We start from the raw sequence: 23,983 nt of genomic DNA, 5'->3' as shown, positions 1-23,983 counted from the left end.
AGCAGGATGGGCGGACGGGGTTATGGAAACATCTGGGAGCTCATCATCAAACAGTGTTTATGTTCTGCAAACCACAGACTGGCTGTAGCACATCGTGCACCGCCTCCATCTGACTACAGAGCTCGCTGCCAGCTCTGGAGCGGACAGCGAACGCACCACCTCTGCTCGACCATAAAACACGAACAGCCCATTTTCAACCGCGAGTTCTGCATCATTAATCACATCATAGTGAACGCTGCAGCTTCGTTCGTGAGGCAGTACGAGCGCGAGAACTGCCGTGTATTTTCACAAACACAACAAAAAGACTAAACTAAATATTCTCCTGGCGAGAAGAAGAACCGATGAACTCATGCCTCGCTCGTCCTACTGAACTAACTGATGAAGACGTTAATAAGACCACGCAGATATAATGCTGACATCAGGAGGCAGGAAGGTGATGAAGACAACCAGAATTTACATGCAGACATGTCATAAACATGCTGCTTTTATTATAACATCATATCCATGCAGAGAATGAGAAATGTAGCCTCTGATCCCGACGGTTTACTTTTCTCCACAAAAGACTTAAATATAGTGAAGATGAATGCATTTTAAAAACAGGATTTAAAAAAGAAACACTGTTATTGCTGTTGTCTTTGTGTGTGTGTGTACCTGTGGTAAACTCCCATCATCCACCACTGTATTGAACTCCTGATCCATCAGCTCAGCGATGAAGTCCTCGACTTCGTACTGCTGCAGGTCAGCTGACACACACAGACACACGGAGATGTTAACACAACATCAAAAATGACCCTGAAGCTTTCGCTGTTTAATTAAACGTGGTTCTGCTCCTTATTTCTATTCTTAGACTCCACTAGTAAAGCTCTGCATGGCGCACAGTTCAAAACATCTTAAACTGCTCCTCAGTTCATCCTGTCTGAAATATTATAGATCATCTCCCTTTAAACCAAACTTCTTCTGACAGGCTACGTCTTGTAAACAGAGGGTTTAAACTACAGGTGGGCGGGGTTTCAGCGTCTACAGGCAGAGCCGTGTTGAGATGAACATATTAAACATACCCTCTTTCTCTGGCATCTTATTGAGGAGCATTTGGAGCAGTCTGAAGCCTTTAGGCTCACATGGGTTGCTTTTACATACATACCTCATTATTTGAGACTTAAGTTTGATGTGAACATGGAGCAGAAAAGAAGGACAACAGGAGCCCTTTAAACCTCTGAGACACACTTGACTGAGTTTCCCTTTAATCAACTTGATATCGACAGAAACTTTGTCTAATTATTTGTCTTTTCTTATGCAACATTAAATTCAATCCATATCTCACGCTGTCCTTTGTCAGATTCAAAGAACAGACTGAACCGTTGGAGGTTCAAAGTCACTTTTATTCATGCATCCTCACGAGCTCAAACTGAGACGACCCAGATCACATCTAATGATCACTGAAAGCTTAAACTCGATTTAAAGGGTTCACCCACTTCTAATTAGCACCGTAACAACTACACATACCCACCGTTGTCATGGAAATACTGCTGAACCACATCCACCATCCAATCAGCTTTCTGCTGGCCGTAGATGCCTCCAAACCCGTTATCCACCGCAATCTGTCCGACAAACAGAGATGGTACATTTTATTGCTGTGACCTCACATCATACATAACATCAGATTTCTAATGTTGACTTAAGAATAAACGAGCTAATTAATAAAATCTCATAAACAGAGAATCCTGCGAGATGTTACAGGCACCCAACTCAAACACATCCTCCCCACACGTCTGTTTAAATTTCCCACTTCTTCTTCTATGTGTTGACTCCACCCCCCAGCATCCAGACGCCCACACTCCAAGCTCTACCTGCATTCTGCTGAAGTAATGAATCATTTTGAAACATTTAAAAAGATGAACTATCCAAAGGTCAAAGTTCATCACCTTCTTTTGGTTGCCCCCTTTAGGGATCGCCACAGCAGATCATCTGTCTACAGTCACACCAACTCTCTGCATGTGCTGCTTCACTACATCGTTGAATCTAATCCTGGTCTTCAAATTGTCCTCCTGCATTGCAGCTCCATCTTTACACATCCGAACTGAGCTCCACACTTCAATAAATAACACTAATCTTGGTCAAGAAGGACTGGATTGATGATGATGTGGGTACAGTAACGCAGAATCATGAAGATACTTCCAAAACAGGTCCTCTGTTTATTTACTTGTGTCAAGCCAGCCTCCAATTCGAGACTTGCAGTCAAGCCAGCCTCCAGTTTGTTTTACGTTCCCTGTGTATTCAAAGTATTACGGGAATGGATGTGGAAACCGGATTTCAAAATAAAAGCCAACTTCGAGTGAATTAACAGATATGTTAAGAACATAATAACATATAATTTAGGCTTTTTTTTTTTACAAACTCTAATGTTAGATCTATATGACACAGCCTTGTACCCTAATTGTGCCCTGTCACTATCAAGGCCATCTTATTTTGGATTTCAAAGTAAAAGCCCTGTGAATCTTCATTTTTGAACTACTCTTTCAATGACTTAATAATGCTCTTAAAAGCAAAAGTCGTATTTCCAAATACTATTTGAACTTTATATCAACACTTTCCAACCACAGTCTTTTTACAGTGATACCATATCAATATCAAGTCAGTCTGATTTTGCCTTTCATAGTAATGGCCCTTTGAAATTGTCCATAATTGACTTAATCTTCTAACGATTCAAAATGCTCTAAAATGAAAAATTCTTGTTTCCACAGGGTAATTCCACTTTAGATCAACAGTATACAGCCCCACAGTGATACCATATCAATATCAAGTCATTCTGATTATGCCTTCCAAAATAAAAGCCTTTTTAAATTGTCCATAATTGACCTAACTTTCAGTGATTTCAAAATGCTCTAAAATGGAAATTTCCTGTTTCCACAGGGTAATTCCACTTTAGATCAACAGTATACAGCCCCACAGTGATACCATATCAATATCAAGTCATTCTGATTATGCCTTCCAAAATAAAAGCCTTTTTAAATTGTCCATAATTGACCTAACTTTCAGTGATTTCAAAATGCTCTAAAATGGAAATTTCCTGTTTCCACAGGGTAATTCCACTTTAGATCAACAGTATACAGCCCCACAGTGATACCATATCAATGTCAAGTCATTCTGATTTTGCCTTCCAAAGTAAAAGCCTTTTCAAATTGTCCACAATTGACCTAACTTTCAGTGATTTCAAAATGCTCTAAAATGGAAATTTCCTGTTTCCACAGGGTAATTCCACCTTAGATCAACAGTATACAGCCCCACAGTGATACCATATCAATATCAAGTCATTCTGATTATGCCTTCCAAAATAAATGCCCTTTCAAATTGAGCATATACGGCCTACTTTTTTGACGATTTCAAAATGTTCTTAAACAGAATTTTGCTGTTTCCACAGGATAATTTCACTTTAGTTCAACAGTATACAACCTCACGATGTTACCATATCAATATCAAGTCATTCTGATTTTGCTTTCAAAAATAAAAGCATTTTCAAACTGCCCATATCTGACTTGATCCTGGAACAATTTCAAAATGCTCTAAAATGGAAAATTCCTGTTTCCACAGGGTAATTCCACCTTAGATCAACAGTATACAGCCCCACAGTGATACCATATCAATATCAAGTCATTCTGATTATGCCTTCCAAAATAAATGCCCTTTCAAATTGAGCATATATACGACCTAATTTTTTAACGATTTCAAAATGTTCTTAAAAAGAATTTTGCTGTTTCCACAGGATAATTTCACTTTAGGTCAACAGTATACAACCTCACGATGTTACCATATCAATATCAAGTCATTCTGATTATGCCTTCCAAAATAAAAGACTTTTTAAATTGTCCATAATTGACCTAACTTTCAGTGATTTCAAAATGCTCTAAAATGGAAATTTCCTGTTTCCACAGGGTAATTCCACTTTAGATCAACAGTATACAGCCCCACAGTGGTACCATATTAATATCAAGTCATTCTGATTTTGCCTTCCAAAGTAAAAGCCTTTTCAAATTGTCCACAATTGACCTAACTTTCAGTGATTTCAAAATGCTCTAAAATGGAAATTTCGTGTTTCCACAGGATAATTCTACTCCAGATCAACAGTATACAGCCCCACAGTGATACCATATTAATATCAAGTCATTCTGATTTTGCCTTCCAAAATAAAAGACTTTTCAAATTGCCAAGATACGACCTACTCTTTTAAAGATTTCAAAATGCTCTAAAAGTGAAAATTGCTGTTTCCACAGGATAATTTCACTTTAGGTCAACAGTATACAACCTCACGATGTTACCATATCAATTTCAAGTAATTCTGATTATGCCTTCCAAAATAATGGCCTGTTGAAAATGCCCATAATTTACCTAACTTTCAGTATTTTCAGAATGCTCTAAAAAGGAAGATTTCAGTTTCCACAGGGTAATTCCACTTTAGATCAACAGTATACAACCTCACGATGTTACCATGTCAATTTCAAGTCAGTCTGATTTTTGCTTTTCAAAATAAAAGCTTTTTCAATTTGCCCATATATGACTTACTCTTGGAGCGAATTCAAAATGCTCTAAGATGGAAAATTGCTGTTTCCACAGCATAATTCCACTTTAGATCAATAGTATCCAACCCCACAGTGATACCATATCAATATCAAATCAGTCTGATGTTGCCTTCCAAAATAAAAGACTTTTCAAATTGCCGATATACGACCTACTCTTTTAAAGAATTCAGAACGCTCTAAAAATGAAACTTGCTCTTTCCACAGGATGAATCCATGTTAGATCAAAAGTGTACATCCACACCATGGTACTACTTCAATTTCAAGTCATTCTGATTTTGCCTTCCAAAATAATGGCCTGTTGAAAATGCCAATAACTTACCTAACTTTCAGTGATTTCGGAATGCTCTAAAAAGGAAATTTTCTGTTTCCACAGAATAATTTCACTTTAAATCAACAGTATACAACCCCACAGAGATACGATGTTAAGATCAAGTCACTCTGATTTTGCCTTCCAAAATAAAAGTATTTTCAAATTGCCCGTAGACGACCTACTCGTTTAACGATTTCAAAATGCTCTTAAATTGAAAGATGCTGTTTCCACAGGATAATTCCACTTTAGATCAACAGTATCCAACCCGACAGTAAAACCATGTAAATTTCATGTTGGTCTGATTTCGCCTTTCAAATTAATGGCCCGTCGAATTTGTCCATATGTGATATACTCTTTCAATTATTTCAGAATGTTTTAAAAATGAAAATTGCTGTTTCAACACATATTGGGTTTTCATTTTGAAAAGCAAAATCAGACTCAATTGATTATGACAGAATTGAATCATAAAGATGATGTAAAAGGAAGCTGAAATTGCCACTAGGTTGTAATTGATAGTACGTTTATATTTTAAGTCTGTGGAAAGATGTCATTCTAAATAAAGAAATTACAAAACAGCTTGCAAACCAACCATGACATCTTTCCATGACATCTGACTTGAAATTGACATGGTAACATCGTGAGGTTGTATACTGTTGATCTAAAGTGGAATTAACCTGTGGAAACTGAAATCTTCCTTTTTAGAGCATTCTGAAATCACTGAAAGTTAGGTAAATTATGGGCATTTTCAACAGGCCATTATTTTGGAAGGCATAATCAGAATTACTTGAAATTGATATGGTAACATCGTGAGGTTGTATACTGTTGACCTAAAGTGAAATTATCCTGTGGAAACAGCAATTTTCACTTTTAGAGCATTTTGAAATCTTTAAAAGAGTAGGTCGTATCTTGGCAATTTGAAAAGTCTTTTATTTTGGAAGGCAAAATCAGAATGACTTGATATTAATATGGTATCACTGTGGGGCTGTATACTGTTGATCTGGAGTAGAATTATCCTGTGGAAACACGAAATTTCCATTTTAGAGCATTTTGAAATCACTGAAAGTTAGGTCAATTGTGGACAATTTGAAAAGGCTTTTACTTTGGAAGGCAAAATCAGAATGACTTGATATTAATATGGTATCACTGTGGGGCTGTATACTGTTGATCTAAAGTGGAATTACCCTGTGGAAACAGGAAATTTCCATTTTAGAGCATTTTGAAATCACTGAAAGTTAGGTCAATTATGGACAATTTAAAAAGTCTTTTATTTTGGAAGGCATAATCAGAATGACTTGATATTGATATGGTAACATCGTGAGGTTGTATACTGTTGACCTAAAGTGAAATTATCCTGTGGAAACAGCAAAATTCTTTTTAAGAACATTTTGAAATCGTTAAAAAATTAGGTCGTATATATGCTCAATTTGAAAGGGCATTTATTTTGGAAGGCATAATCAGAATGACTTGATATTGATATGGTATCACTGTGGGGCTGTATACTGTTGATCTAAGGTGGAATTACCCTGTGGAAACAGGAATTTTCCATTTTAGAGCATTTTGAAATTGTTCCAGGATCAAGTCAGATATGGGCAGTTTGAAAATGCTTTTATTTTTGAAAGCAAAATCAGAATGACTTGATATTGATATGGTAACATCGTGAGGTTGTATACTGTTGAACTAAAGTGAAATTATCCTGTGGAAACAGCAAAATTCTGTTTAAGAACATTTTGAAATCGTCAAAAAAGTAGGCCGTATATGCTCAATTTGAAAGGGCATTTATTTTGGAAGGCATAATCAGAATGACTTGATATTGATATGGTATCACTGTGGGGCTGTATACTGTTGATCTAAGGTGGAATTACCCTGTGGAAACAGGAAATTTCCATTTTAGAGCATTTTGAAATCACTGAAAGTTAGGTCAATTGTGGACAATTTGAAAAGGCTTTTACTTTGGAAGGCAAAATCAGAATGACTTGACATTGATATGGTATCACTGTGGGGCTGTATACTGTTGATCTAAAGTGGAATTACCCTGTGGAAACAGGAAATTTCCATTTTAGAGCATTTTGAAATCACTGAAAGTTAGGTCAATTATGGACAATTTAAAAAGGCTTTTATTTTGGAAGGCATAATCAGAATGACTTGATATTGATATGGTATCACTGTGGGGCTGTATACTGTTGATCTAAAGTGGAATTACCCTGTGGAAACAGGAAATTTCCATTTTAGAGCATTTTGAAATCACTGAAAGTTAGGTCAATTATGGACAATTTAAAAAGGCTTTTATTTTGGAAGGCATAATCAGAATGACTTGATATTGATATGGTATCACTGTGGGGCTGTATACTGTTGATCTAAAGTGGAATTACCCTGTGGAAACAAGAATTTTTCATTTTAGAGCATTTTGAATCGTTAGAAGATTAAGTCAATTATGGACAATTTCAAAGGGCCATTACTATGAAAGGCAAAATCAGACTGACTTGATATTGATATGGTATCACTGTAAAAAGACTGTGGTTGGAAAGTGTTGATATAAAGTTCAAATAGTATTTGGAAATACGACTTTTGCTTTTAAGAGCATTATTAAGTCATTGAAAGAGTAGTTCAAAAATGAAGATTCACAGGGCTTTTACTTTGAAATCCAAAATAAGATGGCCTTGATAGTGACAGGGCACAATTAGGGTACAAGGCTGTGTCATATAGATCTAACATTAGAGTTTGTAAAAAAAAAAAAAAGCCTAAATTATATGTTATTATGTTCTTAACATATCTGTTAATTCACTCGAAGTTGGCTTTTATTTTGAAATCCGGTTTCCACATCCATTCCCGTAATACTTTGAATACACAGGGAACGTAAAACAAACTGGAGGCTGGCTTGACTGCAAGTCTCGAATTGGAGGCTGGCTTGACACCAGTGTTTATTTGATATAAAACTGCTTTCTAAATCCTGCCGACTACAGTCTACTTAGCAACATAAAAACAATCACCACACAACCCCCGTGTGCCAAAAAGTGATTCCCGGTATTTACACTTCCATAAAAAAGACATTTTGACCTATAATATGTGAGATATATGTGAACTGTCTCCCTCATGTATGATATCAAGTCATCTTGAGCCACAAACAACATTCCTCTCACAAGGTAGAAGTCGCCGTCAGTTTGTGGCAGAGTGACTTTTGTATTTATCCTTTATTTATCCAGTTAAAAGGTCCCGCTGCCATAAAAATGCTCTGTGTAGGTCTGTGATTTGGTTTAACAGAACATAAGCTCCTCACGTGAGAAGCTGTTAGCATGTTAGCATCATATCGGTTATCGTTGAATCAGTAACCCGTCTGGGTATCAGCTGGACCCGTCTGCCTGCCGCTCCGGAGGCACTCGATCGGCTCTAACTCACCTGAAGAACTGGCCAGGTTTGAAGAACCGCTCGGACTCCCTCTGTGAAGACCTCACGTGAAGCCGCGGAGGCCGCCATGTTGGGTCTGACAGACGGAAGGAGCCGAGTGCAGAAACAGAGATCAGACAGAAGCGATCGTTCAGGAAAAGCGTGCTCCTTCCAATCGAAACGGGACTGTGACAAAAAGCTAAAGAAATAAACAGACATGCATGTAAACTCTGAACTGCTCTAATTGTCAGATTCATCAAGGTGCTGGAAACTTTCCGCCCATGTTGACATTATTGTACTGTGGAGGCCCAGGAGTGCCAAAAGGAATTAAATAAATACATCATTTAAAAAATGAATTGAATGTGTCAATAATTAATTAAATATATCATTAATTAAAATGTCATCAATTAAATACAACTGAAAATAAATAATTAAATGTTTTAAATGAAATGAATGGCCATTTAATTAATTATTGAAATATTTATTTAATGAATTAATTCCAATTTTAAATAATTAATGAAACATTTAATTCATTATTTAATTAATCAGTTTTGCCACTCCCAGCTCTCCACAATTGTCCATGATGTGAATGTCCTTTTCTACCACAACCAGAAACCGGTTTAAGATGATTTTAGCTTTGTGACATTGTATGTTAGCCTGGTATCAGAACACGGGCACACTGTGGTCATAAATGGATGAACATGACATGGAAGATCTAAGGTTTTACAGATTATGTAACTGAAAGAATGTCTTCCCCTAGGAAGACCATTGACTAACCGCACTTACTTTTAAATAGCAAATGAGAAAATGAGAAACACGTAAACTCTCATAGACTGTATATAAATGATGGATGTAGCTGCTGGTTTCCACTGTTGTCATTTTAGTTTGTTTTTTTTTTAAACCAGACATTACACACACAGGAGACTGCTCAACTGTTATTGTACGGTGGCCCTGAGAGTTCAAATGGACTGCAACTTTTAAAAAAACACACACCAGCAAATAGGAAAATGCTGCAAAAGCACACAAAACACAAAGGAAATAGAAAAAGACAGCAACAAAAAAATTGAGGAAAAAAATCAGGAAAGAAAACAGAAGCGTTTCTTGGGAAACAAAAACTTGACTGAACGCCGGGGGAAGTGACACGCTAACAGTAAACAGTAACAAACATGTGTGTAGAGTATTAAACGAATGATGTGATTAAATCACTCATTGCCTTACATCCTTAGATCTCACAACACTAATGAACCCTCTGCTTCTTTTGAACGTGCCTCACTGCAGTTCTTTGCAGCTGTTCAGTCAAGTGTCCCAGAAACACTTCCATTTTCTTTCCTGATTTTTTTTAAAGCTTTTGCAGCATTTTTTCTCTTTCCTCTCAGGGTCACCATCATCATCCTTTTCAACACTAATGTAAGATGAATGGTATGTATTTGCGCATAATAGAATCAAATATGTACTGTTGTCCAGTTTCGATCTGTGCAGGTTCTGTTGTCCACCTCCAGGTGGCAGCAACTCAACAGAAATCCACCTAAACATAAACGAGACTTACAAAAAACAAACAAACCTACTGTCCATAATTTTTATTATTATTTTACTTAGAAATGTTCTACATTCATGCTGTCTTCATCTGCTGTCTGAGAAAGGATTTGATTCAGTTTGAGGCTTCTCAAATGTCTGCCTCTGGATGGAGGCCTGAGTGAAAGCAGGTTAGGTTCCAGATATCAGTTCAGCTCATATGAAAGCAATAAGTTCTCAGGAATATGGCATTAAAAGGTCTCAGTGTGCCATTCGTGAGAGTTATTAAGGAGTTTTTCAACACCTTTCACTGATTAACATCACTGTGAAAAAGAGATTCTCAGGGACGGCGCTGAGCTGCAGTCCGAGTGTTTCATAGTGTTTGTACAGGGATGTGATCCTAAACTGCAGACCCTGAAATCATTTACTTGTTGTTTGTGTATTCACTCTTCCTACGACCTCTAAACACAACCAGAACTGCATTTTGAAACTGTATTAAACAATTCATACATTTAATGAAATGGAGCTGATCTCCACCCGGCACCGCTGTTGAATAAAATGTTGGAGGTTTTGGCTCATAGGGATCGTTTTTATGGCCAAACTTATTATTTAAAACTTCAGCCATGTTTAAAGTGAACATCCATCATCGTAACACAAGACAGAGAATAAGAAAAAAAGCATAATAACTAAACTTTAATCGCACAATCAAAGCACAAAGAAGAATTTTAGTTCATTGGCTGACGTTACCTCGGAGTCTGCAGCTGTGGAGATTGTGTTATTGCAGCTGTTTCACTTTTCCAGACATTTTCAAATATTCACCTAATGAATGGATGCAACGCTTGCTTCCTCACCTCCCCAGTGATCCTATTAATATTAACTCACATGTTCACAGTCACATTTTTCCAGGTTTCCTTCAGCACCGGCAGCAGCAGCTGTGTTGCTTTTAGTCTGTATTATATTTTTAAATGTGACCCTGAAGCATGCATTAGTTCTGTCGCTATAGGCCCGGAGGAGCTTTCTTCATCTCTAATTTCCTTCGCACTCATTGAATTTATTTATGTACTGCTCTTGCATGCCGTTGCCTTTCTGTCTTCTCTCTTCAACAGTTTGTGCTCTATCTCTGTGCCTTTCTCCTGAAATAATATAAATTCCCACAGAAAGGAATCTCTGACACTGGACCTACATATTCCTGATGTTTGGTTGATGGCTCCACTAACCTGCTGAGTTGTTTTTCATATATTCTTTTGCTGTTTGTCATCCCTTTGGGCCTTTGTGTTCATCTTTTCTCTTTTCCAGTTACTCCAACCTTTTAAGGCAGATATTTGGTGTCCGTTCTGATGGAAGCTTCTTCCTTTTAAAAGGGAGTTTTTTTCTCTCCACATGCTTTTATCTCTGTGATCGTTGCTATTTATTTTACCTTACAGTTTAAAGTGTCCTGGGAATACATATATTGGAAATTGGCAGTGTATATAATTTATAAAAATAACCAGAAATCCTCCAAAATGATCATTTGAGCTTTCAGTCATTTACAGGTAGGGCCATAAATATTCGTATACCCTCAAATGAAAGCTGAGGGTCTGCACATTATGTCCATGTCCATTATATAACTAGAATTGGAATATGCTTCAGTAAACAGGTGAAAAAAACATAAACTCGTGTCAATGTCCAAATATATTTGCTAAGTATTTCTGTGTTATGCTTCCTTCTTCTGCGTTATTAAAATTTTGGATGCAAACTTTGTCCATACAATTATTGTAGAGTTTTAGAGCCTGAAGCAACTGCTGTTTCGATTTGGCACTATAGAAATAAACCTGAAGGGAAATGTTTAAACTTACTGTGCAGCCATTTTTCATGTAATACATCAGTAGGCGGGCCCAGGGCTGCACATGAGCCCCGTGATCACCAAAACCAATGCACTCTGCTCTAAACCAGCTCTTTACACTGAATGTGTTCCCTTTCTGCTTTGTTCAGTCCCCCATGTGCCGCTCAGGGTGAGCAGATGTCCCTCTTTAGGGGGAATCTGATACATGATGATGAAGATGTCGCCTGCTGGTGAGCTGGTCACCATCTTTTGCTTTCTGTGCTCCGCCAAAAGTTGAAAGTCATATGCAAAAATTATTTGGGGAATATGATGAAGGCTACCTCTGATAAAAGGAAATAAAAACTGCAAATTAACTGGGTTAAAGTGGTGGAAGGTGGTTGTATTGTTTCCATATCTATTTAGAAACATTGATGTGTCTGAGAATTTAGTTCGTGGACGCCTCAGAGAAAGAAAAATGATCATTTTTCTTAAGCTTATTAAAATAAATAATAATAATAACAATAATAAATCCTTGATCAGTTTAACAGAAACCTTTATTGTCAGTGCAGAAATGACGATCACATCAACTTTATAAACACAGCAAATATAGAAACAGTTTATGGCCAAAAGTATGTGGACAGCTGTACACACATGACAGCGTAACATGCAGCTGTTTGTGTTAAAAACACAAACACAACAAATCCCTTAAAAACACATTTATGTGGAACTAAACTGTAAAATCACCACAAACGCCCAAAAGGACTGATGACGTTTCTCAAGACGAACTTTAAAACCGCAAAAATAATCTTTCAGCAGTACCTTAAAATATTTCAGTAATCTCATCCTCAAAAAGTCGTCTAATTACATGATAAATATAAAGTAAAACAAGTGTTTATTTCAAGATAAAACTTTCAGTCTTTATAAAATAAGACATGTCATTAATATTTGATTTAACCTGGAAAAAAACTAACCTCGTCTAAATAATGAACACTTCATTATGACATCACCACATCATCTTTGCACACCACAGATGGAAACTGGGAGATTCTTCTTTAACAGGCAACAAGATGCTAAATATTTGGCTACACCCAGCCGGTGCCGTCCACGTACTTTTGGCAGTACAGTATGAAATCACGGGTCCTCACAGACAAACAGAAAAGTGAGGGTCGAATTAATCAGCTGCTGACCTGCAGCTTTCTGTCTCTCTGACAACCAATTTATTGTGAAAATCCTGCTGGTCTTCTTTTTCTTTCAGAATAAAAGCTCATTCAGACAGGATTTCACTGCAGGCTTTTAATCCTCCTCCTGCACTCTCTCCTTCTCGTGCTCTGTTTCTTCTTTTACTGATTTCAGCACCCACACGTTTATCTGTGAATCCTCTGTATGTATGTGATGTTTCCTGCAGTGCGTGAGGGCTGATCTGGATGTGAACTCCATTTTTAAGAACTAAATATGAATTTAGAAACCTCAGAAAAAAACAAAAAACCCTTCATGGCTCCAGAACCCAGACCAGATCCTGGACCAGCAGCTGCAGGTGTTTGAGTATCAGACTAATATTTCATCACCTGCTCTGTCTGAAATATTAAATCCTGTCTGAATGAGATGGGAAAAGAAACACTTTGACATGAATGGATGAATAAATGAGGAGGTTTAAAAGCAACGATGGAGCTGCAGCTGCAGAAGATTCTCTGGGTCTTAATCCAGGACACTGAGCACTGTGATTGGTTCCTGTCTATGACCACGCCCACTCTGAGCAGTCATTGGCTTATTTCAGTTGTGTCTAGGTTCTGATGCATATATTTGTAGAAATGTTTTATGTGTCTTCAAATGGTAGCTGGTTTAAAACACAAAGTCTGTGCAGCAGCTGGATAAAATTTGTGCCTTGAGGCGACTGTTGTTGGGATTTAGCGCTGTATAAATAAAACTGAATTGAATAAACGTTACTGAGCGTGAGCGGGGCAGAAATCCTGGTCACCTACAAGGTGAGTCATCCCGAACTCCTCTGACCATCAACATCTGGCACACCGATCTGAGTCTGAGCGCCAACATCAAACTGATGCTGGTTCGCGTGACTTCACCATCAAACTAAATCCTCTTCATAAAATAAATGCTACGCGAACAGGAGTCCAGAAGCCTCATTCATAAAACATGTTTACACGCATGTCAGGGAGGAAAAGAATAGAAAAGTGCCATTTAAGTACTAGTCCATTTAACCATCATTGCGCATTAGTTTATCTGCAGTATTTGTACGTTTACACCAGAGAAAATGACCCACAACTTTCCGAAACTATGGCAACTACAGTACCTTCACCTCTGGATTCTCACGTGAACATCATTTATTTTTTTATTTGACAGGACAGTTGTGTTAACTGCAGTAATTTTCCACAAAACAAAATTAAAACTAACAGGATCACGTGTTGCTACAATCTACTAGTGCATCTAAAAACCATTGAATATCACAAAAAAATAAATTTGTGGTAATTTCAATAAATAACTTTTGAATATTTTGACTAAAAATGATGGTTTTTGTTTTCATTTTGGTGTTTATGGCTAATTACACCATTACAGCTAATGAAAATCAGAAATCCAGTATCTCAAATTATTAGGATATTTCCAAAGATCAATCTAAAAAGGAAATGCAGAAACCTTTGAAAACTGTATCTATTATATAATAATAATAATAATAATAATAATAATAAAAAGATTTGTCATCTGCAATAAACATGAAGCAATTATTTTGAGTAAAAACCCGAAATATATAAAATCAAAGGTTAAAATTAGAATTGTGGGCAGAATATATTTTAATAATAATAATAATAATGTAATAATGTGTAGTTTATTATGTTTTGATTGTATACACAGTACTCTTTTGAGGCTCCATGAATTACTGCATCAATGCAGCGTGGCATGGAGGTATGGATGTTACTGAAGCTCAGGTTGCTTTGACAGAAGCCTTCTGTGGATCAGGTTTTTCTCATCTTCCTCTTGACAATCTCCACAGATTCTCTGTGGGATCCAGATCAGGCAAGTTGGCTGTATGATTAAGCATGATAATAACATGATAATAACACGGTCAGCAAATCATTTGGGAGCAGTTTTAACATTGTGAGTGGTGCTAAGTCCTGGTGAAAAGGAATTTGGCTTCTCCATAAAGCTTTCAGTGAAAGGAAACATTACTTCAAAACCTCCTGGTAGATGTCTTGGTGTAGACTCAATGATCCAGATAAGGAAATCTCAGAAAGTTGATTTCGTTCATCTGGATTCAGCATTGTCTGTGGGAAAAAAGGTTTCATCACTCATGTCAGCTGACTGCAGGTTTCCCCAACTTTATATGATCATTTCTGTCACCTATCTCCAAGTTTCTGGCTTTGGTCCTGAATCGCTTCGTGTGCAGCACCAAACGCAACATTCGAATCACGCTGGACGACACCAGATGAAACAATGGCCTCTTATGAGGCCGTTACATCTTCTTCACTTGTGTTGCAGCTACCGGACCAGCTCATAAGAGATTAGAGGACAAGCCCACCCTCGACACCAACCAAGTGTCTCTGTCCAGTCAAGTTTATTTATAAGCACATTTGAAAACAACAGATGTAAAAAGTGCTGTATATCTAAAAAAGATTAGAAGATAAGTAAAACAGCGTGGATAAAAAGTCATCGGAACGCAGTCCGAAAATACTGTCAACTGCCAGAGCATCTAAAAGCATCTAAAAATGAAAAAAGGACCAAGAATGGACTCGAGTGGCTCCACATAAGAAAGGAAGATGCACGCCTAAGCTGTAAAATTGTTTGGTAAAGCAAGATTTAAACCATTCCAGCCCCTTTTATTCTGAAACTCTTCAGTAACACTGCTTTGACACAAAAAGGAATAGAGAGAAGGAAAACAGCTTTCTCCAGGACCTTAGACTAGAAAGAAGTTTAGAAATCAGTCAGAAGTTGGATAAAACTGTGGGCTCAAGGTTTTGCTTTTAAACAATAGACTCCACCACAGTATGCCACGGCCATTGATAATAGTGAGTAAACTCTTTGCTATAGTGCCAAAAATATCCATCAGTCGCCAAGATGAATGTCCAGGAGACATTTTGTGGGTTTTAAGGGGCAAAGACACAGACTCAAAGTGGTCAAAAGCAACAGAGGATGTGTGAAACGATGGGTCAAAGCCAGGAGGGATGATATGAGACCGAATACTTACAATCCTGGCATCAAAAGCAAATTCTCATCTACTGCTTTGGACTCTATGAGAGGAGGAACCAGGAGGATTAACAACAGAGTTAATAATGCTGAATAAAACAGGGTCGTCTGTGACAGTTGTGAGAAACAATATCAGACAAACACTTTGTTTTTACTGGAACGCCTCTGATAATTTAACAGAGACTCTCTAAGAACATGAAAAGACACCAGAAGTCTATCCTTTATTTTTGTTCAGCTCTCCTACACACCCGTCTGAGTGCTTGGGTGGCATTATTTAACCAAGGCTGAATGTGAGGTTTCAGATTTTTGAGAGCTGTTACTTCAAGCTACATATTTCATATACAAAGGCCAGGACTTCAGACAGACACATTGATGCACCGTGGGTTTTCCACTTGACCCTATTGTGACTAACTTGCATATGGAGAAAGTCAAGAAGAGGGCTCTGATATCATTCCTGAAACACCACCGAGCTAATGGTTCAGGTATGCGGATGACACCTGGGTGAAAATCAAATCTCAGGATGAGCCACAGTTCACTGATCTTATTAACTTGGTGGACACACACATCACGTTCACCAGAGAGGATATAAAAATTACAGCTGTGCATTTTCAGACTGTGAAATTACCACATTACACAGGACTCTGCAAAACAGAGCGAACACCAGTCCCACAGACAAAGTGGGCAGAGAAGCAGAAGAACATCCAATCAAAGAGACCCAGATCAAATGTGCTTATCCCAGCTGGTCATGTGTCAAAACTAGTAAGATACCCAAAGAAACCATCGGTAAGCCATTATGAGTCAGAAGTATTGGAACAGGTGAGACATATTTTACAGTACATCAGGTCTCTGTGGCTTTCAAACGTGAAAACGCTCCATGCCAGAAAGTAATCCGGCGCATGGATCAGGTTCTGAACTGAGCAAACCAAACAAGTGCTGACTCAGGGAATGGCACAACACGGAAGAGATACGTCATCAGGCCAGGACTGTGTAGTCTATTTACACCTGAAGGCAAGCAACCACTCTTTCAGAGAGGAGCATGTGTGCATCCTGGACAGGAAGGAACACAAGTTTGAGCAGGAAGTCGAGGAGGCGGTTTACATGAAAAAGGGAAGACCATCTCTGCACCAGAGAGGGGGCCTCAGAGTACATATCTCACCATCTTACAACCAAAACTAGTACCGTTGCTTAACAATCTACAAGCTCAGTTTCATGATTGTTAATATGTGCTGTTATCTTGTCCAAGGATATTTAGGATGCAGACTGGAGCAGGTGACCTGCTCTGCTTCCTGAGCTTCAGCCACCCAACTGAATCTGTACTGTTAAGATAAGATAAGATAGAACTTTATTAATCCCTCGGGTGGGTTCCTCTGGGAAATATAAATAAAATATACAAAGGGGATAAATAGAATAAATAGGAATAAAAAATAAAAATACAAGTGAATTGCACATTTCAAGTATTGAGTCTATTGCACTGTTGACTATTTACAAAAAGTATTGCACAAGGTATTGCACAGTGAGGTGAAGAGGCACTACAGCTTAGTTGTTCCCCCTCCTTTGTCCTCCTGTTTCCCCTCCCTCTCCCCTCCAGAGAGGAGTTAAACAGTTTGATGGCGTGTGGGACAAAGGAGTTTTTAAGTCTGTTAGTTCTTGTCTTGGGGAGAAGCAACCTGTCACTGAACAGACTCTTCTGGTTGTTAATGGCCGTGTGCAGAGGATGTCTGGTATTGTCCATAATGTCCATCAGTTTCTTTAATGTCCTTTTCTCTGCCACTGTCACCAGAGTGTCCAGCTTCATGCCGACCACAGAGCCAGCCTTCCTGATCAGTTTCTCCAGCCTGGATGAGTCCCTCTTTGCTGTGCTGCTCCCCCAGCACACCACAGCATAGAAAAGTACTCCAGCAACCACCGACTGGTAAAACATCCTCAGGAGCTTCCTGCAGATGTTAAAAGATCTCAGCCTCCTGAGGAAGTACAGTCGGCTTTGGGCTTTTTTATACAGGTGCTCTGTGTTGCATGACCAGTCCAGTTTATTGTCCACCCACAGCCCGAGGTACTTGTACTTGTTGACCACCTCCACCTCCTCCCCCTCTATCTGAACCGGCAGTGGACCTTCTCTGGACCTCCCGAAGTCCACAACCAGTTCCTTAGTCTTTGAGGTGTTGAGTTGCAGGTGGTTTGTGTGACTCCATGCGACAAAGTTCCTCACCAGACTTCTGTACTCCTCTTCCTGATCATCCCAGATACACCCCATGATGGCCGTGTCATCTGCAAACTTCTGAATATGGCATAATTCAGAGTTGTAGCAGAAGTCAGAGGTGTACAGGGTGAAGAGAAGAGGGGACAGCACAGTTCCCTGTGGTGCTCCTGTGCTGCTGACCACAGTGTCAGACGTGATGTCCTTCAGCCTGACGTACTGTGGTCTGTCGGTGAGGTAGTCGGAGATCCAAGCCACCAGGCAGGGGTCCACCTCCATCCTGTTCAGTTTTTCTTGAAGCATACAGGGCCGGATGGTATTAAAGGCACTGGAAAAGTCAAGAAACAGTATCCTGACCGTGCCTTTTCCCTCATCCAGGTGTGAGTGGGCTCTGTGTAGGAGGTACAGGATGGCATCCTCCACTCCGACACCCGCCTTGTATGCAAACTGTAGTGGGTCCTGGGCATGTTGTACCTGTGGTCGGAGGAAGTTGAGGAAGAGCCGCTCTAGAGTCTTCATAAGAGTCTGTTGATAGTGCTGGGGAAACCTGCAGTCAGCTGAAGACTGAAGAACTCACTTGGATGACTTAAGAAATGTTAAGAAATGTTCTTCCTGTTGAAAATGCTGCGTCCAGATGAACCGAATGGCACCTGACAGTGGGTGACCACCAACAGTAGATGATACGACACTCCAAACTTCACTCTGGACTTCAAACACCTTGGATTCACCTCTTCTTCCAGACTCTGGGACTTTCTCTAGCATCCTAGGATTGGACTTTCACAAAATGTGCTTTCTTCTAAAACCAGACCACTGCTTAACAGTCCAGCTCTTTTTCTCCTTTGACCAGGTAAGATGCTTACGGTGCTGTCGTTGGTTCAGGAGTGACTCGATGCATCAGTGGTGATTCTTGACACGCTGACACCAGCCTTAGCCCAATCCTTGTGAAGCTCTTATATTCTCGAACTGACTTTTCTCGTAAATCTTTTCGAGGCTGTGGTCATCCCTGTTGCCTTTTCTCCAGGCATACCTTTACCTTCCAGCCGACCTTCCATTAATATGCGTCTATACATCACTCTGAACAGCCAGGTTTTTCAGCAACCAACTAGACTGAGAGATACACAGTAATTATGCCGTCTTAATAGTAAGTTATTTAATGATTTACTTATCAGGACAGAATGAAATGTCCTGATAATTTGAGATATTGGATTTCTTCAAAGTTTAAACAAAAAAAGTCTTTAAATATTTCCTAGAAAATATGAAAATTCCTTTTTGAAATAAAAAAAATCTCACAACTATTAAATGTTTTGTGATCCACTAAAACTGGGACTTGGTTTTCTTGGTTAGTCGGTGATCGTGTTTTTTGTGTGAGGTGAAGAAAATTTCTGACAGGTTAACAGGTTAATATTGGGGAAAAACTGAGTCTGATTTTCCAGAATCCAGCTGCTACATCCCGGCATCATAATGCATTTCATTTGAGCTACTCCACTAAGTAGACATAACATTAGCTCTGGTTTGCCACTCAGTCAAGCTCAGCCAGCAGCTCCAGTATATCAGCTCACTCCAGTGCGTGCCATTCGGCACACCTTTTTTGAAAAATCTCTGCAAGCCACTTTGATACTCACCACCACCCCAACACCTCTATTTCATGCTACTTCTGACTTAAACAATCACTGTCACCGGTGGCTGCTCTGTTTAGTTCTCTGCCTTTAGGCTTTACACATATTTTCTTTTAAGAGCGGACGTGTCCCAGAACAGAGCTATATCACCAAATATAATTAGTGTAAAAGGAATAATAAAAAAAAAGAAACAGTCCTGGCAGGAAATCCTCAGGTTTACCTTTTCCGAGTCACAGCACACAGCCTGGGCCTCTCATCTGCACTCCAGGGCTGGTGAGTGTGATGGTGACCGTGGTAAACAGAATTTGATTTGAAGTTTAAGCTGGTTGATTTAGTTGAAAGGTTTAATGCAGGAGAAAATGATGATAAAATGACTGATTTCAGTGTTTAGGAATAAGTTGGAATGATGAAAGTGAGAAATAAAATGTGTCGTATTTCTGTTTCATTTTCCCTCGTTTCCAAAATGAGAGTTTAGATCACAAATATTACCTGTGCCGTACTGTTTCAGGCCTAGTTTTGTGTGTATGTAATGGTTATGAATGAGGCTCCCGGTGTTGCTTTATCTGACAGTCGAGGGGGTGGGGGGGGGGGGGGGGGGGTGGGGGGGGGGGGTGAACCTTGGGATGAACAGCCGAGCCAATCAGACTGACCACAGGATATGCCACAAACGGGGCTGTAGACCAGTTTAACCCATTCAGGTTTTCACTTTCATGAGACAAAAATCTTCTGTTTGTATTGTTAAGTTGTCGGTTGTTTTCAGACAGGAAGTTCTCAGGTTTACCTGGTTATCTGAGAGCTGTGGAAAGGTCACCGTGTGGCTTTAATCAAAGGGAGAGGCTACAGGCGCTTCAGCGTGACCTCTCTGAGATGTTAGAGGATCCACTGTGACTTTTTGTCCTCACTGATATTATCTCTTTAGTGACAACAGAGCATCGTCAACATAATGACCAATGTTATGCTTCAGCCAATCATTTGAGCCAATTAGCGCATGTCTCTGTAACATTTCCTGTTCGTATTTAAGTTTCACAGATGAGCGATGAAGATTTTCTGCCTGAACCCACAGGAACCCCTGATGCTCCAGCAGATAGTTTCATTTTGACATAATATTATGCACTTGAGTGTACTGTTGTTCTGAGTGTGTGTGTGTGTGTGTGTGTGTGTGTGTGTGTGTGTGTGTGTGTGTGTGTGACCATGTGATCTTCATGATGATGTCATCAGGCTCTGCATGGGGATTGGTCCACAGCTACCTAAGGGGAAAAAAGCAAAAAACGAGTGAGTGCTTGAGTCGTGTTACCTGACACGTTTCCATTAGTCCTGATTATTATTCACATTTCCTTTTTGATTTAATTTTTAACTGTGTGAAAGTGCCTGCCTATGTGACGGCCCACCCTCCGTCACCAACACCAAAAACAACACGTCCTGAATGCTCATGTAAAGCAGGGGCACTAATCTGATGCTCAGTGGAGAATGGCTGGCTTTTTCACTCTAATACCGAAGGTCTTGACCTTCCTATGAAAAAGTGGCTCTGCGTTACATAACTTTGGATTTGGGACTGAAAATAAAATTGATTTGAACTAAAGGCAGGTGAGGCTGACAGCCAGCTGCTGTGCTGCAATCTGAGCAGTCAGCAGACGTTGGTATTTATTTATCGGAGCAACGAGCCACGCTGAAAGTGATGGGTTGTCTTCTGCAGTGTGGATCTGAAAGTCTGCTGCAGGTGGGCACACAAACCTCTAATGGTATGATGCCTGAATCTCATGCACACGTCTGAACAGAAAGAAGCAGGAGTCGATCAGACAATGAGGTGAAAGAAGTTTTATGTCTGACATGCGCTCGTTTCATTAATCTGATGGCAACTAAACATATCTGAATATGCAACCTCTTCATTTTTCTGTAGAAGTCAACAATAGATGATTAGTGAGTGTACAGTGTACAGTTTGTGGTGTTATTTGGATGCATAACATCCCAGAGGTTCTCAGTTGGATGCAGGTCTGTCCTGTCAGAAGCTTAATCATCCAGGAACTGTCTACACACACTGGCCTTGACATTGTCCTGGACCAGGATGAACTGAGGACCCAGTGCATCAGGATATGACTGACAGTAATGTGAGGATTTTAACCTGGTACCTAACAGCGGTCAGGGTACCACTGACTAGCACATGGTCCATATATGAACCTCCAAGGACATGAACTTGGACCCAGTGATACCTGCATGCCTTTAGCTGGCGGAGCTAAAATCATCAGTAATCTTTAGTTTTCCATTGTTCACTTTTCTCTGCAGTCTCACATCTATTACAAACTGACCAGACTGCAAGAACCAGAAGCTGGTTTGATGTAGTCTTTCCAGTGCATTTACTGTAAAACTCCAGATTTACAGGATGTAACTGGTGCTGAAAGGTCCACACGAGACCAAAGGACGAATGTTTTGTGCATTTCGGGAGCTACCCACACAAAACCACCAGGCTGCACTGAGGTGGTGCAACAGCCTCCTGTAGATGTTTTGGCTGAAAACACATCTTAAAGTTCAACCTCGTCATAAATAATCAGGTAGTTTTAGTTTGGTTTAGTTGCACTCTTTAATCTTGGTGATGTTTCTCACTCTCACACACACACACACACACACACACACACACACACACACACACACACACACACACACACACACACACACACACACACTGGTGTTTATTATACGCAGTGTGCTGATACTTGCTTTTATCTGTGGATTTCCAAATGTGAAGCATTTTCTAAATGACAATGAAACTATTAATATGATTTAAAGAAAACGTAGCTGATGCACTGTCCATTTCTCTCTCTCTCTCTCACTGTTGTTTCTGACTGAAGCTGTAGAAAACACCAGCAGAAGAGTGACCCATATCTGACTGACAGTATGTCGCCACTTTACCAGATTGAATGTCTTATAAGGGCAGAGCAAACCTAGCTGTTGAACTGACACACAGGTATGTGCTCGGTGTTACACCCAGCCTGCTCTGATTCTCTGTCCGACCTGCAAACAGCTGAGCACGATCTACCAGTGACACATAATGAAGTGTTAAAAGATCCTACTCCACATCTCTTATTCAACAAAAATTCCAAAATTAGAAAAAAACCCAAACATGGGCATTTATTAAAAGTTTAGTGCTACAACATTTGCTATTTACAGGCAGGTGGTGGGAGTGTAACATCGTGCTGTTGTTTATTAAGAACAAACTGGATATCAGCCAATCAGGTTTGAGACAATTGCAGGATACAAACATAAATCCTGACTGACATGGGCTTTACACTTCACACTCTTTGCACACTGTAAAACATCACAACTTCCTGTTTCGTAAAAGTAAAGTCATTTTAGCTTTTGACATTTTTGGTTAGAGATTCAGTTCCTGATCTTAAGAATCTATGTGCCTGAAAATGAAGATAGGTGATCTGAGGCAGCGGTCCCCAACCTTTTTTGGGCCACGGACCCGTTTAATGTCAGACAGCCTTTAAGGTGTCGCGGATAAATACAACAAAATAAAACGATACGACTGAGACAAAAACTGTGGTATTTTGTAAATATAATAATAAACACGAATTCACGGTGTAATTGTGTAACTTTATTAATGGTGTCCACCTGAAATGCACCAACAACATTGAGAGTAACATCCTGCTCTCTGCCCCTTAGTGCTCTCTGGTTGCTATGGTAATGTGTAAATATTTCTTTCAAAATAAGACACAACTACAAATCTGTCAGTGCGCCTCAGGGTGGCTGTGGCTACAATGTAGCTGCCATCACCACTGTGTGAATGGGTGAGTGACTGGATGTGTAAAGCGCTTTGGGGTCCTTAGGGACTATTAAAGCGCTATACAAATACAGGCCATTTACCATTTTACAACACAGGAAAAGACCCAGGGAAACAGAGTTAACTATAAAAACCCTGAAAACCATAAATTTGCCCCCCGAGCTTCACGTGGCCCGGTACCAAGCGACTCACGGACGGGTTGGGGACCACTGATTGAACAATAGAAGGCTCAAAACCGTTGCCTGGTCTGATGAGTCTTGATTTTTTTCTGCAGATTTTGGATAATAAAAACAGTTTTAACCGACTAGAACTTCAATCTTAATGTCTTGAACTTATATATCAAAGTTTGAAGCAAATAAAAAAAAAAAAACCTAGAAGATGCAGTAATTATGACTTCTTGTAAGTGCAGAAAAATGCATTTTTTAAATCACTTTTTATCCTTCCTGCTCCACTTCACCCACCCATCTTCTGTGTTGGCATCCCTTTCTATTAATGCTTTGTGTCTGCGTTATGGTCTGCCTTCAGAAATGTACTTTAGGAGCTGAGTACATGGACAACGTGCAGTTTGTATTGAAGTGAATGAGAGCTCAGCTGTGGAGTATCCATCGATTAGGGTTTCAAATTTG

General features: G+C 39.4%; 1 protein-coding gene across 1 annotated transcript in view; it reads right to left on the bottom strand.

The window, feature by feature from the left end:
* The window catches only part of tsr2 (TSR2 ribosome maturation factor), a 13,800-nt gene extending 5,373 nt beyond the window's left edge, over positions 1 to 8,427 (bottom strand). The window contains exons 1-3 of the mRNA XM_080898527.1: positions 8,278 to 8,427; positions 1,508 to 1,598; positions 652 to 743 (exon numbers count right to left, since the gene is read on the bottom strand). Of these exons, the coding sequence (XP_080754653.1) occupies positions 652 to 743; positions 1,508 to 1,598; positions 8,278 to 8,355 (261 nt within the window). The 5' untranslated portion in view covers positions 8,356 to 8,427. The remainder of the gene's footprint in view (positions 1 to 651; positions 744 to 1,507; positions 1,599 to 8,277) is intronic.
* Positions 8,428 to 23,983: the final 15,556 nt, after the last annotated feature.

The sequence above is a fragment of the Rhamphochromis sp. 'chilingali' genome (assembly GCF_963969265.1).
Source record: "Rhamphochromis sp. 'chilingali' genome assembly, chromosome: 12".
Classification (NCBI taxonomy): domain Eukaryota; kingdom Metazoa; phylum Chordata; class Actinopteri; order Cichliformes; family Cichlidae; genus Rhamphochromis; species Rhamphochromis sp. 'chilingali'.
The sequence above is the reverse complement of the archived record's forward strand: the minus strand, read 5'-3'. Positions and strand labels throughout refer to the sequence as shown.